This window comes from Siphateles boraxobius, unplaced genomic scaffold (assembly GCF_051911475.1).
Source record: "Siphateles boraxobius isolate OS27281-9 unplaced genomic scaffold, OSU_SipBor_1 7, whole genome shotgun sequence".
In the NCBI taxonomy this organism is placed as follows: domain Eukaryota; kingdom Metazoa; phylum Chordata; class Actinopteri; order Cypriniformes; family Leuciscidae; genus Siphateles; species Siphateles boraxobius.
The window spans coordinates 30,904,570-30,921,230 of NW_027509197.1; the positions used below are offsets into that span (position 1 = coordinate 30,904,570).

Consider the following 16,661-nt stretch of genomic DNA (forward strand, 5'->3'; position numbering starts at 1 on the left):
GACAAAACAATGGCAGTAACTTATTTTAAGATATGTCAATGCAAGTTGCTTTAAGTTAAAACAGCTCAAAAATGCATTTTAGTCTGGTACTAAGCTTAAACCATAAACCTTGTCTGTGAAACTGAGAGTTTGATTTTTTTTAAGTTTGCTTTTTGGGACCAATGCCGGTTCCAAGCCCGGATGAGAAAGGAGGAGGGTTGGTCCCCTGCCGAGGGACTGTAAAAACCAAGTGAGTATACAGTGGATCGCAGACAAATTGTAAAATTAATAACTTAGACTTCTGCTACTCAAATTATTTATTATTAAGTTATTTAATTGAACATATGATTCGATAGAAATACACACACAGACATACTGTATATATACACTACCAATCAAGAGTCTGGGGTCACTAAGATTTTTTGGTTTGTTATTTTAGTCTCTTATGCTCACCAAGCCTGCATTTATTTGATCAAAAACACAGTAAAACATTGATACTGTGAAAAATGATTACATTTTAATATGCAATTTATCCCTGATTGGCACAGCTGAATTCCTTGAGTCTTCAGTATCACATGATCCTTATTAAGTATATAAAGATTATTATATACTGATTTGCTGCTTATGAAACATCTCAGTGTTGAAAACAGTTGTGCTGCTTAATATTTTTGTGTAAACCATGATACATTTTCAAAATATTCAAGTTCAAAATAACATTTTATCTGAAATAAAAATTGCATTGTAAATATATTTACTGTCACTTTTGATACTGAAGTTTTGAATAGCAGTGTATATTAGATGAAAATTATTCATGTGAAATAAAGAAATTACTAATTACACACTGACAAAACTCACATTAAAAATAAAATAAACACTTGGTTTTCTTATTCTTGTGCCCTCTTCATCACCCAGTAATAGTATAGTAGTATAAATCTCTGGCTAGTTGTTCCTGTAAGACTGCATGTGTTAGTTGATCTGACTTTGACATATGCTCTCTCAGGCTGCTGAGCATTTTGCAAACCGGAAAAGGACAGCGGAAACAAAAGAGATGGCCTTTGACTAAAACCACAAGTCCCTGAAAAAAAGGGCTGCCTCGTTCTATGAGACCACATATCTATTCTCAGTTTACAAGATCGAAAGATTCACACAAGCAACAATATAAACACCACACAACAGTGTGAAAATGAGGAGGAAAGGAGGGGAACAGACAGCAACAGGTTCATATGATGACAATATTTAATGCAGAAAAGCCCATGCTTTAAAAACCAACATAGAACGACACACTTTCCTTAAAGATGCCAAGGTTACAAAAGTCAAACCTAGAAACAGTAAACCTTGGTCTTGTAAGATTTCTATCTTCGAAAAAAAAAATTATATATATATATATATTTATTTGGATATTTGACTTTGTCAAATAGTGCTAAACAATTCAATATTAATTCAAATCTCTCCTACAGTTCCATTCAAATGCCTTATAAGAAGATTTTTGACAACACTGTACCTGAGAAAACCCATAAAAGTGAACCGACACACAGCAAAAGATAACCCCTTTCAAATTTTTTTACCAAAATATACTGTATATAATTCATACATACATTTATTCACTTGTATAAAAATACACTTCAAACCCTTGTCTTACTATTTGTAAGGTCCACAGTGAATAAGAACAGTTTAAAAAAAAAAAAACTTTCTCTCACAAAAAAATATATATTTACACAGATGAGAAAATAGCAGTCCCATACACTTTAAGATAAAAAGTGAAACCTAACTCTAGAGTGCCTTTCTTGTAAGTTCAAGTACTCTCCACTCCCATAAGTGTGGACATATCATAAGAACACGTTTTGTTCATGTGCTCTTGTTCATTCAGTTGTAAACATAATCTTACATCAATGTTTCCTTCACCTTGTTTCTTTCTTGAAACTAAACAAATACAATGTATAATATACAATAAGCTTTGATAATAATTAAAATGCCCTGGAATTGTGGAGCACATTCAATTTCATGCCTGTTTGTGACACCCATTAAAAAAAAGCATCTAAAATGCATAAAGATATTCATGCTTCACAAGAACAAATAAAATTCTTCAAAATGTTCCAGGAATTAAGAGGTGATATGTGTGCACGTTGTGTCATTTTTTGGAGGTGTAAAAAAAAGGCAAAGCTATTTTTTAAAGAACAATAAAATGCATTTCTATCTGTTGCCTTTAAAGTATTTTTCCTCATAACGTTTAAAGGGCATATTCACAGTTTTTTGGGGAGTTTTCCTTAAAGCAGAGAAGACAAAAGCAAAGCTTTAAAACAATAGGTACATCAAAGTCTGATAGTGATGTTAAGCTCTTTTAGCACTGGCATAAAAGCCCAACAAATATGCAAGGGAGGTTCTGAACAGTTGTACACGTTGAGACGTATGCGTTGATTGAAGCTGGATTTATGGTTGTGCTACAAAACGCTTCATGTAAATATTCAACAACATCGAAGAAAGAAAAAAAAAGAGTGTATGAAAGAAAGAGCAAGTAAAAAGGGAAGAGAAACAGGAAGGGAAAATAAACAACTGTGAACATTATAAAACAAATAGTCTATATTTTCACGTCTGATTTTAATGCCCCGAAAATAATGAGAAAAGGTCTCTGCATCAAGCAAGGGAAAATTCGAAAGGGTTGGAGGGGGTGAAACATTGTTTGATTAATAAACCGCGTTTTATCTTGTAAAGCTCTCGTGCAGACCGGGTTAGCGATGAAATCTCGACAGCAATCTTATAGCATCTATAGAAGTTGTTGTTAGGTTTATAAGATCTACATTGTTCCAGTATCAGACAGATATCTTTTGTCAATTGTAACTGCGCATAGGTTATCTATTTTACTCTCTATGATAAAATATATAAGCTAACTAGGGTCGAACAAAAGATGCATATTCCGCGCAGCGCATGTAGGTGGATATTTAGGCTCTTAGAAAGCTCAATAACAAATGTGTGGGCTAAAAAGACAACATTTGTGGATTGAAAAAGAAAATCTAGACTCTTTACTGATCTAAAGAGTTTGTGCGGTTACACTGAAGACAGTCAGAGGAGATTTATTTAGCAAGGCATTAATAATGAGGCATTCGGTCTGAAAGGCAGAGTGAAATTCACAGATTTCAATCAAAAATATGGCAACCCTGTTGGTAAAGCATGTTAATATAGCTGCAGACTTGTTCAAACTGCACTGTGACTAGCTAAACTAAACAATGATCTTTGTTCCCTTTATCAATAGCATGGAAATAGCATATTTTTGCCCAAGGCCTCAAGCTAATAGTGCAAAAAACAGGTTTATCAAGGCATGTCGCAGTGCTGTTTTCAGCGAAGTGCATAAGAACGCAAGAGATGATAGTAAGTGTGCAACAGAAGCAAAACAGCACGGAAAACTCATCTGTGCTTAGCATGGCAAAAATATCCCGTTAAGATCTATGAGACACGAGGGGATTGTCATCAACACTTTATTGTAATGTGTCCGAAAGACTGTGCCAACTACAGGACTGCTTTTATGAAACTAGCATAGCACCGGCATGAGGAACAGGAAATTAGCACAAAATCCAAAGCTTCGGCCCACACGCCCCGGGAACTTCATCGAAATGGAGCGAGTGATGTGAAAAGGAGCTAAAAAGATACAAACCACCCTGTAAAAAGGCAAAATCGTGCCGTTCAAAACATCAGCAAGGCACTAAGAAGCCACAGCAGCATGAAGCTATGAATTAGTCTTTTTTTTTATCCGTTTTTTTTTTTTTACACAAAACTAAACGGTTTAGTTCTCCAGTGGTCCTCTGGTTTCTCGGTTTACCTGTAATATTAATCGAGGTCCATGAAACAGAAATGACAGCATGCATCGAGGTAATAAAGATGACCAAAAAAAAAAAAGAGAAAGAACTTCACAATTTTAGATAACACATAGCTGCTCTGCTGGAAGGTTCAGTACATACACAACAATAAAATGTGTGTTTTGAAAAACAAATTTTGGAAAAGAAAGTCAAACAAAACATTTACAAAATAAACTACTCATCCCCTCACCCAGAACAAAAATCTTCAAACAGCTCCAAAATGAAAACATTTCTATTGGACCCAAACCTTCATATATCTGCCGATTGCTGCTCACGTAATGCTTCGGCAGTAAACTCGTGCCGTCTGCAGTAAATTGACAGCAAGAGTGCTAACGAAAGGTGTGTTCTCCACGAACAATGTGCGAGGAGAACTCGTAGCGATCTTTGCTGCGGTGGCCGCAGATGTTGCACTCCAGCGGGTCTCTGTAACCATGGCAACCCATGTGGATGGTGTACATGACGTGGTCCAGGAACAGAACGCGGCAGTGCTCGCACTGAAACACCCTCAGCTCCTGGCCTTCGCGGCTGAAGACACGGATGCCATCCCTCGCGGTGACCCGGCTGGCATCGATAACCCTGCCTTCCTCTGCACGACCAAACCCCGGGCTGGATCGCGACCTGTGCCCGGCAGCACTGAGCTTGTCCCGAGGGCTGCTCCGTGACGAATCGGCTGAATCCTGTCCACTGTTGCACGGCGACCCGTCTCGGGCCAATTGAGGATTCTTGGGCCTGACCAAGGAAATCGCGCCATTGGTTGGGTGCGGGAACTCTGGGTTTGGGTGGGGCATTGGAGGAGCCTCGCGACTGCTGGGCCTGTCCATGCGTGGGCCGAGCGGGTACACCGGATGGAATAATGGGTTCACCATTGGTACCACCTCGGCCATGGAGAGGGATGGGTGATGGACCACAGGCCTTAAGGAGTCAGAGCCCAGGTAGTTGATGGCATTGCTAATGGCATGGTCCATCATTTGGGCCTGCATCAACTCAGCTTCCTTTTCATACTTCAGGCCCATCTCATAGTTCAGTTCAGGGTACGAATAGCGAACCATTTTCTCACCTTAATAGACAATGCAATAAAAGATGCATTAACGATAGCCTCAAAGTACTTTCTATTATGATCCAAAAATATACTAACCTTGCAATTTGCTGTAAAAGATGTATTTAAAGGATCTGCTACTATGTTTTCATTGCATTAATGATGGAAAGTCCCATTTGGAGACTGAAGTGAGAAAATTTAACCCCTGCATAATATGGATGCGGTAAACTGCACTGGCGTAGTCAAAGCAATGGCAAAGCTACAGGTGTGCAAAAACCACAGAATGAAGAAAAAAAAAAAACTCCCACTCAAACCTTTTTTCTCTCTCTCTTTCACTTTAATACTTAGTTTGATTTCCGCATATATTGTAAATAGGCAAGTAATGAGTTTCCTTTCAAGTAATATTTTTCTATCTTCCTTAAGAAATCTTGCATTACAATTTAATTTTATTTATGTCTTTATATTTTTAAAGTGAGTTCTGCTCTCTGGTCCTTCATGTGGAAACTCAGCATTCACTAAGCAGTTGCATGTGGTATTTCAGCACAAAAACCTGCGTATTACTCACTAACCACCCGCAATCCAGTTTAACCAGGCGCTAAATGCTCTGAAATAGCACTGTGCTGTATTTAAATAAGTAACTGTCTTTATTTGTGAGAACCTTTTGAAATGACACATTATGGCTTGTGCCTTATCCATCCAGCTCTATTTGTTGTTGCTTCTACAGAAAGTAGGACTCATTTCTATTATGAAAAAGAGATTTTTGTGTTAATTTGTAAGGATTATGGTAGAAGTAATTAATGAAATGATGATTAAATGATGGAAATTTTCTTATCAGGTATATATCTTGACCTGCTCACTTTCAGTAAGACTAAGGAGGCCAAAAACATATTTTTGGCAGTGTATTCACCAGTACCTGACTTAAAACAGAGCAGACAGAATTTGCATTTTGCAACAGGGACTGTACGTGTAAGGTTGAAAATGTTTATAACGCCATGTGACCTGCCTTACATTCATTAGCGCCGCTAGAACTTTGAAGATCAGTGTGTTGCATACTGTAGATTCAACCACATTTACTGCTGAGGTGACACTTACCCACAAACTTCTGTGGCGTGGTGCTCTTCCGTTTACCCACATTCCCCAGTCTTTCAATTACAGGAGGCCGGTCAAAAGCCGCCATGCCAGTGGACTCCAGGGACCTCTGCTCCTTTGGAATCTCTCCTGGGAAAATGATAAAATGATTCAGCATATAAATCAAGCTGGTCCATACATGAAGAAAACAATACATTAGCATTTCTATTCATCTTAAAGTTTTGAAGTCAGGTTGTTTTGAGCCAATTACCTGTCTCCTCATTTATAAAGATGTGATCATGAATGTGAATGAACAGTTACTGAAATTTTTCTATAAATGATTTATAAAACTTTTTCTAAATGCATCTCTCTTTATAAACTGCGGTTTATCTACAGAATGCACACAAATAACTCTTCATGGTTTAGAAGAAGTATGCCACTCATTATCAATGGCAAGGAAATCCAAGTAAACATGCGCAATAGGCATGGCCTGGTTTCTGCACACGTCTGTGAGTAGGCATATATTATTATTTTCAGGAAAGCATTAATATATATATATATATATATATATATATATATATATATATATATATATATCTCAATTAGTTTAATATAAATTATGCACCTGCGCGTAGGCATATATTGTCATTTTCAGGAAAGCATTAATAGATATAAATTAATTTCAGTGATTTAATTAGTAAAAGGCAGTTTAAATGTTGCTCATTTGTGCATTCAATTATATGTATGCTTACTGTGATTGCTTATTTATTTCCATAAACATGTTGAATTAATTCAATAACTGGTATATTTAACATTGAAAAAGTTAATTAGTATTGAAAACATTGAAAAAGCTCCTGATTTGTTCCTCACTTTTGATGGAGGATAAAATACATGGTATTTAGAATCAAATCCGATCGTACGTAAATGAGGCCCTTGAACCGTAAATGCCATGTAACTAATTTCTCTGGACAAACACAATAATGTCAAGACAATGATTTTAGCTAGAATGATAATGTCCCAAAGGCTTGTAGTTTGGACATCTACCAGCAGGGGTTAACCATGCTAACCAGTAAAACTTTGTACCCTTGGTGTCAATAAAATGTATCCCACAAATGTTTAGTGTAGCAAATCTATGTTAGTAATTGCTATTGTTTTGTTTCCATGAAACATACCAGCTCATGGAACACCGTTGTGTCATCCAACACCAAAACGATTTCACAATAAGTCAAAATAACACTTGAGCACTGATGTGGAAAACCGTCATCTTACAATCTCAATGAAGTCATGAGCCACTCACCTGGATATGGGCCAGGATTGGAGGTGGAGTCCATTCCGACGCTCTGCAAGTAATTATGACACCGTTCTTTGTGCTCCTCCAATGACGTGCGCTGCTTGTAGCTCCGCCCACAGTAGTTGCACTTGTGTGGTTTGCCCACTAAAATAAGAGTAGTAAAATAAGTATTAAGACGTAAAATAACTCATTCAGATCGCTCACACAACTGAGTTTCAGTCTCCAACTGAGTAAGCGAGAAAGTGGGCAAAATCAGATTTCGTGATGATGCAACCACTACAACGTGGTGAGGGGGTTTGCTCCAGAAGAGGATAGAATTACGTACTATAGTAGTTATATTTGATGTAGTTTTATCGTCATCGATCCGTAACTGGCACCACGAGTGATGACTTGGAAAGTCTCTTTGAACAATAAACAGAAACCGAGTGAGTGTTTCTCCTCAGCCGGATAAGGTGTGAAGTGATTTACAGTCAGTTCCACTAAGATTAGGTCAGTGCAAGGGCGATAATGCGGGACAAAACCTCCCAAGAAAGATGTAATAGAAACAAGCATCTTGTCCTTCCGTCGTGGGCAGAGAAGAGTAGGAGGACGATGCTTAGCCTCCAGAAACAGATGTGAGTTTTCCAGTAGCTAAGGGAACAATTCGTTCATTGATTCATTCTGAGTTTCATTCATCAATTGGTTGAGTCATTCATTTATCTGTCATGTTTTTTCTTATTCACTCATCGGTATCAATTCGGAACATAGCCCACCATTACGTTTGCGCTGTTCTGTTATGTCAGCTAAAAACATTATTAAATTCGAGACAGGGGCTGCTGTCAGCACTGTGGTCAATCCTTGGTGTAAGGGACTTTCAGAATTATTCATAAAGTGTGCGGCAGTGAAACAAAACAGTCTAGAGAATTGAGTCATACTGCATGAACTCAGTTAAGCAGTCTCTTACTGCACGTGAGAAAATAATGATAATTCTCACCTGTTACTAGCAAGCCTGTGGGATTACCTGTAAGTGTGCCAATTGTAAAAATACCCCCCTACACTTTTCGGTAACCCTCTTCAAAGCGCCATAGTGCTTTCTGTCTGAAGCAAACAGTGAAAGTGAGACAGCTACTGACTGAGACACTGTGAGGTGACCTTTCACATGTAGAACACATGTCAAACAACGGAGGCCCTGTCCCTTCTGTGGGAAAGGATGGATTACAGCAAAAAAAAAAAAAAAAAAAAATTTGCTTGGTAAAATGGTTAATAAAATGGTTTGCTTGGAATACAATGTCGCATAAAATAAATAAATCATTGAAGTGTGTTGAACTGGTCTACATTGTAGCTTAGGTCTAATTTAAATAGAAAACGATATATATATATATAGATATATATATATATATATATATATCATATTATTTTAAGATAAAATAATATATATATATATATATATATATATATATATATATATATATATATATATTATTTTATCTTAAAATAATATGATATATCATATAAATATAAAATATTTTATTCATAATTAAAAAAACTAAATATATTTTATAATTATAACAAAAACATATTTGTGTATAAAATGCACTTGCACATAATGCAATATTTACATTAAAATACTTTTTATATTTGATTAATATAAATTAATATAAAGAATATAAAAATCTATGATTATGTGTACTGTCACATAATGTCAGTTGTGAAGATTGACTAAAGTTGTTCATTATTATTATATTTAAATAGTCTTTCATGAACTTGGTCTTACTCTGTAAAAGGTCAGGTAATCAAGGGATGTGTGCATGACAGCACATTAGAAATGGTTTGGCACAGACATTTTAAAGGATACAGTGCATCCACACAGACAAATACAGCCTATAAATGGAAAAACAGAACTGAACTGTTTGGTTCAATGAACTGTCAAAACACCTGCAAGCTGCAAAGTCTGGAACAGGCAATCATGCTAATATGCGATGGAGACAAAAATGCAAACTTTTACGGGGCAAAAGAAATGCAATGGTTTTATCGATTAATACCAGCCATTCAAAACCCTAAGAGTTCCTGTAGCAGAGTTTGGACGATTTAGAAAAAAATCCCTGTCTAAGCACTTATTCAAATGCAAATTCATGCACATAGTGATGCATTAAAGCCCTCTAAACCGCATCCATTCGGGTTGAAAACAGGAAACAGTGAGATGAGGATGACATTTCATTTCAAGTAAATGCCTATCAATTGTAGAGCATCAGCAAAAGTGCTCAACTTACTCAACTGGTAGTTAAACACGTACCCGGCTCAAAGCATCCTTTCCCTGAATCAAGCGTTAGCCCCTCACCTCACGTTTCTTATTTTACTAAGCTGGCAAAGACAGCCAAGGCAACCCAAAGAAAAGTCACCAACATTATGAATCACGCCTAAAACTGTGGTAAAATATATGCTGTTTCAGTTTCATCTTTTAGAGAATGTCTGTGGTCTCCATGCATGCATATGGATTTCAGAAACAGCCGTTTGTCAACGATTGGATAGCCAACGTGTTTGAATGTTTTAACTCCCTCTCAACGTAACTTTCCTGGGCTGTTTGCCACCAATCCTCCTGTTGCCAAGGGCCAAAAGAGGATGAGTCCTTTCATGTGGTGCTCGTTGCACAAGAAGTCGTCAAACCTGCTGAGTTCCTCGCATTCCGCTCCAGCTGAAGTGGCTGCCGGGAAGGCGGACAGGACACCAAGGAGTGGGGAAGGACTTGTGGCAAAAAGGGCGAGACCACCCCAGGTGACATTGCTGCTTAAGTACTCAAATTACTCATTAAAACGTCTCCAGCAACTACACGTCTCACACTGTGGTAGAACAAACCTTTCTTGTGGCATCTCCTTAATAATGCCTATAGAAATGGATATGCAAATGATTTAATGACTCTCATTGGCCACAAACGTTTATATACTGAGGTAGTTGGGTGCGTAGGCTTTGGTGGTAAAAGTTTTCGCACTGACATTTGATATCAATATGATAGACCACAACACACAGACACACACACCACATATTTTGCATAGTTTGTTGATTAAATGATGGAGAATCTATACTACTAGTATGGATACACCAACTCCTACTGTCTCATGACCATTCATGACATTTTTGAAGAATAGTATAGTCATCAAAACTGTGAAATAAGACTAATTGAAGTACTTAATGACCAAAAAATTGAAAAAAAAATAAATACAATAAAAACTGGTAGCCTATTTTAGCTCATTCAAAGTTACTATCATTTGTCATCACAAAATGCCTTCCATCTCTTTTTTCATAGAAATGTAAGCTTTGAAAAGAAATTCAAGCATAGACAATTTACACTAGCGTTTAAAAGTTTAGGGTCTGCAAGAATTTTTTAAAAGAAATTAATACTTTTATTAATCAGGGACGCATTTAAGGATGTATTAAATTGATCAAAAGTGAAATTTATAATGTTAAAAAAAGTTTTTTTCAACTCTCTAATCATCAAAATAATTACAAACAAAAATATTAAGCAACACAACTGTTTTTAGCATTGCTAATAATAAGAAATGTTTCTTGAGCAGCAAATCAGCATATTAAAAATGATTTCTGAAGGATAATGTGTCACTAAAGACGGGAGTAACTAATACCCTAAGTGCTGAAAATTCAGCTTTGCCATCACAAAATAAATTACATTTTAAAATATATAAAAATAGAAAACATATATTTCACAATTGTTCAGTTCAGTTTTTCAGATCAAATAAAGGCAGCCTTGGTGAGACTCAAGAACAATAAAAAAAAAACATGAAGACCCCAAACTCTTAAATGGTAGCATATTTAATAGAAAATGATATTGTTTTAAAGACTAAAATAGGTCTCCCACCGCAACCATCAGCGCATTTGTGGAACCAAAATGTAGCTATGTCTTTAAGAATTATTTCATAAATTCTGCCCACAAAAACAGGACACCACAGACATCAGCTGCCTGGCCTATAAAGCTGCACTATCCCTACGCTGTGATTAGAGCTGCAAAACAGGAAATGACAAAAGACGAAGAGAGGCAGAAAAACACGATGAGAGTGATAGGCCGCTCCTGCTCTCCCTGTGCATTTCAACAAGCCTGTCCCTGAGTGACAGCTTGTGAAGTCCCGAGGTGAGCACTGATGGTATCGTATGACCCGGATCTTCAATGATGAGGACTAGACAACTGATGGTGGGCTGATATGAAAGTGGGTTAGAGTGTGATGCTTCACCAAAGCAACACTTCCCTTTGGTTGACAGAGAGCATTTCCTTTGGTGGAGCGCAAGACTGCAGGCAACACAACAGCATGTCCTAGGTGGCCTAACCGCAGTGTTTGCTAGGCTGTCTGTACACGTCCCTCAGGACAGAACAGATCTGCTCAGTTTTTCCAGAACATGTTAGCTGTTGCCACAGAATAGCAATAATATTTTAGGCTATGGCACACATTAATACCACACTACCGCCCATACATGTGTCTTCTATATAGGATGTGCAGAGTTGTGGTGGCCTGACCTGAGTGTGTTCGCAGATGTCCAGTCAGGGCGTCACGACGGCGACAAGCGTAGTTGCAGAACGGGCATTTGAAAGGCTTCTCTCCTGTGTGGAGTTTGATGTGCCTTAGCAGGTTGCCCTTCTGAGTGAATGAAACCCCACACTGGTTACACTGGAATGGCCGTTCACCTGATGGACAGAGTCACGAACAAGAGACTTACGAACAAGTTTCAGCTAATGTTAATAAACATAAATACTGCAGTGTTTTCTGTGCAGCAATTTTTATATAGACTGATTACCACACTGCACATGCAGAGATGGCTTTTTCCACTCATGGTTTGCTGATATATTGAATATACAAATACAAAATGAAGCAACAAGACGTTTGAATAGCAGCCTTGATATAAATAGAGAAAATGGAGTAAGATTTGTCAAATATATTTGCCAGTCTATCAGTCTATATAAAGGACTCATTTGTGCCATAATCTGAAATGTTTGTGGAAGTTTCAGTGTGGGCTCATATATTTCATATTATGTTGGACACTTCATGTACTCAACTGTCACAGCTTTAATTATGTAGCGGAGGACAACTCTGGTGCTGAATGACAAAATAACCTTATAAAGTTCATACACTACACAGTTGAATACATAGTGCATTCATTCTAATTTTATAAGTGCATAGTGTATAGCACGTCATTTGGTACACAACTATAGTATCAAGTAAATTATACCATGTGACCTCCATCGCTGCCATTTTTGCCATTTATGAGCACTAAGGATTGTTTTTTCATGAGTCTTCATCTCAAAAAATACCTTTCACAGCTATGAAAACTACTTTAAGCCTCTTTGATACAATTTGTTGATTGGGAACCTAATTAAGTTTAATTAATTGGATTAGTCATACATCAGACCTGCTGCGTGAGCAGCTGCTCTAAATTTAGCCTGTGACTCTAAAACACATTTGATGGACACACAGAAATTTAAATCATTAATTTCTTTAACCCCACATTGAGCGTCGGGGTGCTGCCTTGGCTTGATAAGGTGAACATTCTATCATTGTGGGCAGAGATGAAAAGTGAAAATAATGACCCTTTAGTGCTAGCATGTTGTCTGGCACTATCAGCGTCAGCCCAGGGCTTGGGAACAGGTTGTGGAGGATTCCTGGGATGCTTTCCCTGAGAATAACCCCTAGTCTTAATTATTGTCTTCTTATAGAACAACTACAAGCTCCACACCCATTTAACACTGAAAAAGGAAGAACACATGAGTGACAAGCCTTGGTCATGAAAGGGTTTTGTTATTTTAATGGGAAGTCAGTGAAATGTTCTCTGTTGAAACTTACTTGAGATGTGTCACAATAAATTTAGGCAAATCATTTGCACTTTGAATTGCTGGACTATGATGCCTTGCATAAAATGGACATGATATAAATAAAATAAATGTGTTTTTTTTTCTAATTATATTATAAAATACACATAGCCTAAATGTATCTTTTAAAATATCTTATCTTTTAAACTTCCATTTTATTTCGGGTTACCACACTAAATTCTTTGACTTTTCCATAACCTTTTCTGTCATTTTATATGCAAATGTATGCTGACTTACAAGCTAGTTTTATTCTAGCTCCAGCTCAAGTTTTACTAAGCCCTCACAAAGACCAAAACCTAGCTGAACCATGACTTCTCCATGAGGTTTTAAGATTTTCTAAACTAAATCTTTAAAAAATAAACAAAATTCCTTATATTTAGATTTTTAAAAAAAATCTTAATCTTATAATCTTAATATTTACCATTATATTTACCATTTGGCAGTCTTATTCCCGTGTCACTCTGCACTTCTGTTCCTGGCCCAGCATCTTGTAAGTTGTTTGGACTGTCAATCATGTGCTCCTCCAATCCAGACCCTTCCTCACCGCTGTGACCCACCTCATCTGGACCACTAGGCCTTCTCTCTGTCTCCTCCTCAGTACCTTCCTCTTGTTTGATTGTGCGTGCTGTAAGAAAAAACATAAGCTTTAAAACAAGCTTTCAAACACAACAAAACACAAAAGCCAAACATCACCCAATGCACGCTACAGTAGTCACGCACATGATCAAGCACTAACGTGTGAATTAAGACTGTGACAAGACTCTTTTGAAGTCACTCGTTACTATGACAGCACATTGACCAAGAAATCTGTTCTCCAACATGAAAACAGCATTGGGATGTCAACAAACAGGGGAAAAAAAGGCCAATGCAGCTGTATTCTCTAGAGAAGGGAGGCAAACGGTGGGCAGGTGGAGTTCTACATGACTGACAGTGGGAGACAGAGAAGAGGAGGCGGGCCAGTGCTTTGGTCTGGAGTGAGCGGGTCTCTCCATTATCTCAGCGCGCAGGCTGTCGAGCACCTCCAGGGAGGCCACCCCCACACGCAGAGACACAGAGCGTGACAAAAATAGACATGCAAAGGGACGTATAAACACAAAGAGACACGTAAACACGCGACAGCCCGGCCCGCAAGTTTTCCGTCTCAACCACGCACATTCTCCAGGTTTCACGACAGATGGAAATAGAGCAGGCAGCTCTCTATGCCATCCAGACAAACCTGTTTGTAATTTTACTGTGAGTTTAATCTCTGGGCGAGAGCTTGAGACTAAGCTTTGAGTCACCTCCGTCTTTCCCATCCGTACAGTATGAGTGTTGTCCCTTAGGCAAACCTCTCTGCTGTTTCGCTAGATTTGAATCACAGTCTGAAAGTATGACTAAAATCTCTCTGATCCCCCTTAAAAAAAGCTCAGTAGTTCCTACTGTTTGCGGACTCTAAAACCAGTGCGATGTCACTCATAAACACTACTCGAATGGGACTAGTTTTCCCTGAGGAGGTAAATGTGTATTTCACAAACATACTTTGTGATTTTAAAGGAGTAGTTCACTTTTTAAAAAAACTTTTTCTGATAATTTACTCACCCCCATGTCATGTCGAAAAGAAAATTAAGGTTTTTGATGAAAACATTCTAGGATTTTTCTACATATAATGGACTTCATTGGGTACCAAACGGTCCAAGGTCCAAATGACAGGTTCAGTGCAGCTTCAAATGGCTTTAAATGACAACAGAAGTCCATTATATGGAGAAAAATCCTAGAATGTTTTAATCAAAAACCTTAATTTCTTTTCGACTGAAGAAAGAAAGACATGGACATCTTGGATGACATGGGGGTGAGTAAATTATCAGCAAAAGTTTTTTAAAAAGTGAACTACTCCTTTTATCTTGTCAAAATTGTATTTTCTCCTCACGCAATCTTGGTAAAAACTCTGAATCGAACTACCCACCATTTTCTGACTTATCCAAATTTATATTGACCTTTGAATATTGTAGCTATCGTTGCACTCCTTCGTGCACCCTCATTATGGATTTTGACCTTTTTGCCAACTTGTAGTTCTGGGTATAACGGTTGATGGCTTAAATCAAGAAAAGTCTGATCAGTCTGAGTGAGGTAAGATACATTAATCCATATATTGTTATATACACATATAATATTCACATACATAGATATCAGGGTTCCTCAAATCCTGCCCACTGTCCTGCAGAGCTTAGTTCAGACCCTGATCAAATCCACCTATCTGCAATTCTCTAGGAACTTTGAAGACCTTTATTAGCTTGTTCAGGTGTGTTTGAAGAGAGTTGGAAATAAACTCTGTAGGGCAGTGGCCCTTTAGGACCAGATTTGAGGAACCCTGATATATATATATATATATATATATATATATATATATATATATATATATATATATATATATATATATATAATGGATAATAATTGGAATATAAAAATGGTAAATAATAAAAAGGTTATTAAAATAGTTTTATTTAAAAACAATTGCAGTAGGATGTTATTTCAGTATAGTCGTTTAGAAGATCCCCTCTAAATAGTGCTATACATACAGAAACACAAATTAGCATTAGTAAGTTACAGCTAAATTACATTCAAACATCTCTTTAAAAACTTCCCATTTCGATTAAGAGATGGTTTACACACGGTGGCATGCAGGTTCACAGAGCTTTTGAAAGATAAGTGCTGTGTGGCAGTGCCACAAGTTAACCCTCACTTCACTCGCTGGCACTTCCACCGAAGTATTACAGGCGTACTTGCTTAATATTGCACAAGAGATCTTCACTTTCAAAGAAACACTTATGACTCGCAAGAACCATCGCAAGCTTCAGCGATTACAAAATTGTACCCACAGAAAACACGGTGCAATCCTGTCGACACATCACAGTCGAACGGCATTACCTCAATGTGTCGAGACGTACTGTATGTTTCTTCCTATTTCTCTGTCCATTCTGTCAATCATGACATCAGAAAATAGCTGCTTGCGGTTCTATAGCTATAACTATCTATAGCATGCATGTTATGGAGTATCTATGATGGCTGCAGCTGAGTGAACTTGAAATGGTTGCCGGGACAACATACAGAATCCTGATCAAAGGAAATGAATGAAAACAAAACGCACTCAGTGCAGGGGATCCATACACCCGAGTCATCGACTAGGCACAGTACAAAAGCAGAGTAAACCAACATAGTCAGATGCATAAATGATGTGCCAGTCTAACTCGAAGGTCTCTTTCTATTAAAATTTCACCTTTGCAAAATGGCTAACCCTTGAATATTAAATTGTGGCTTGCACTGACGTCTCCTTTGAATAAGTTATATACAGAATGATACAGTAGAAACAGCATGTGCATCCCTCCATCTCTGCATACAGCATGGGGTTAACTGTATAATGTATATGTAGGTTAGACTTCTCTTTACAAAGTAACATGTTTCTCAACATCCTGTGCAACATGACCAATAAATTATCTAGAAGAACAATCTCCATCTGGGATCATGGTCTGTGCCTCCATCCTTCGGCGGCGAACGCTTCCCTTTTCTCAGTATGCATGCTCATGCTTACAACTGAAAAGCCCTCCATCTTAACCAGTA

The 16,661-nt window shown here is 37.6% G+C and overlaps 1 protein-coding gene across 3 annotated transcripts in view; it reads right to left on the reverse strand.

Annotated features, from left to right (window-relative positions):
* Positions 1-1,197: 1,197 nt before the first annotated feature.
* ikzf2 (IKAROS family zinc finger 2) overlaps positions 1,198-16,661 on the reverse strand; it is a 28,110-nt gene continuing 12,646 nt past the window's right edge. For 2 of the 3 annotated variants that reach the window (XM_077216020.1, XM_077216018.1), the window contains 5 exons: positions 13,489-13,692; positions 11,721-11,888; positions 7,229-7,366; positions 5,956-6,081; positions 1,198-4,884 (listed from right to left, as the gene is read on the reverse strand). In XM_077216020.1, coding sequence (XP_077072135.1) covers positions 4,157-4,884; positions 5,956-6,081; positions 7,229-7,366; positions 11,721-11,888; positions 13,489-13,692 — 1,364 coding nt within the window. In that variant the 3' untranslated portion in view covers positions 1,198-4,156. The remainder of the gene's footprint in view (positions 4,885-5,955; positions 6,082-7,228; positions 7,367-11,720; positions 11,889-13,488; positions 13,693-16,661) is intronic. The other variant, XM_077216019.1, reaches the window with a different exon arrangement.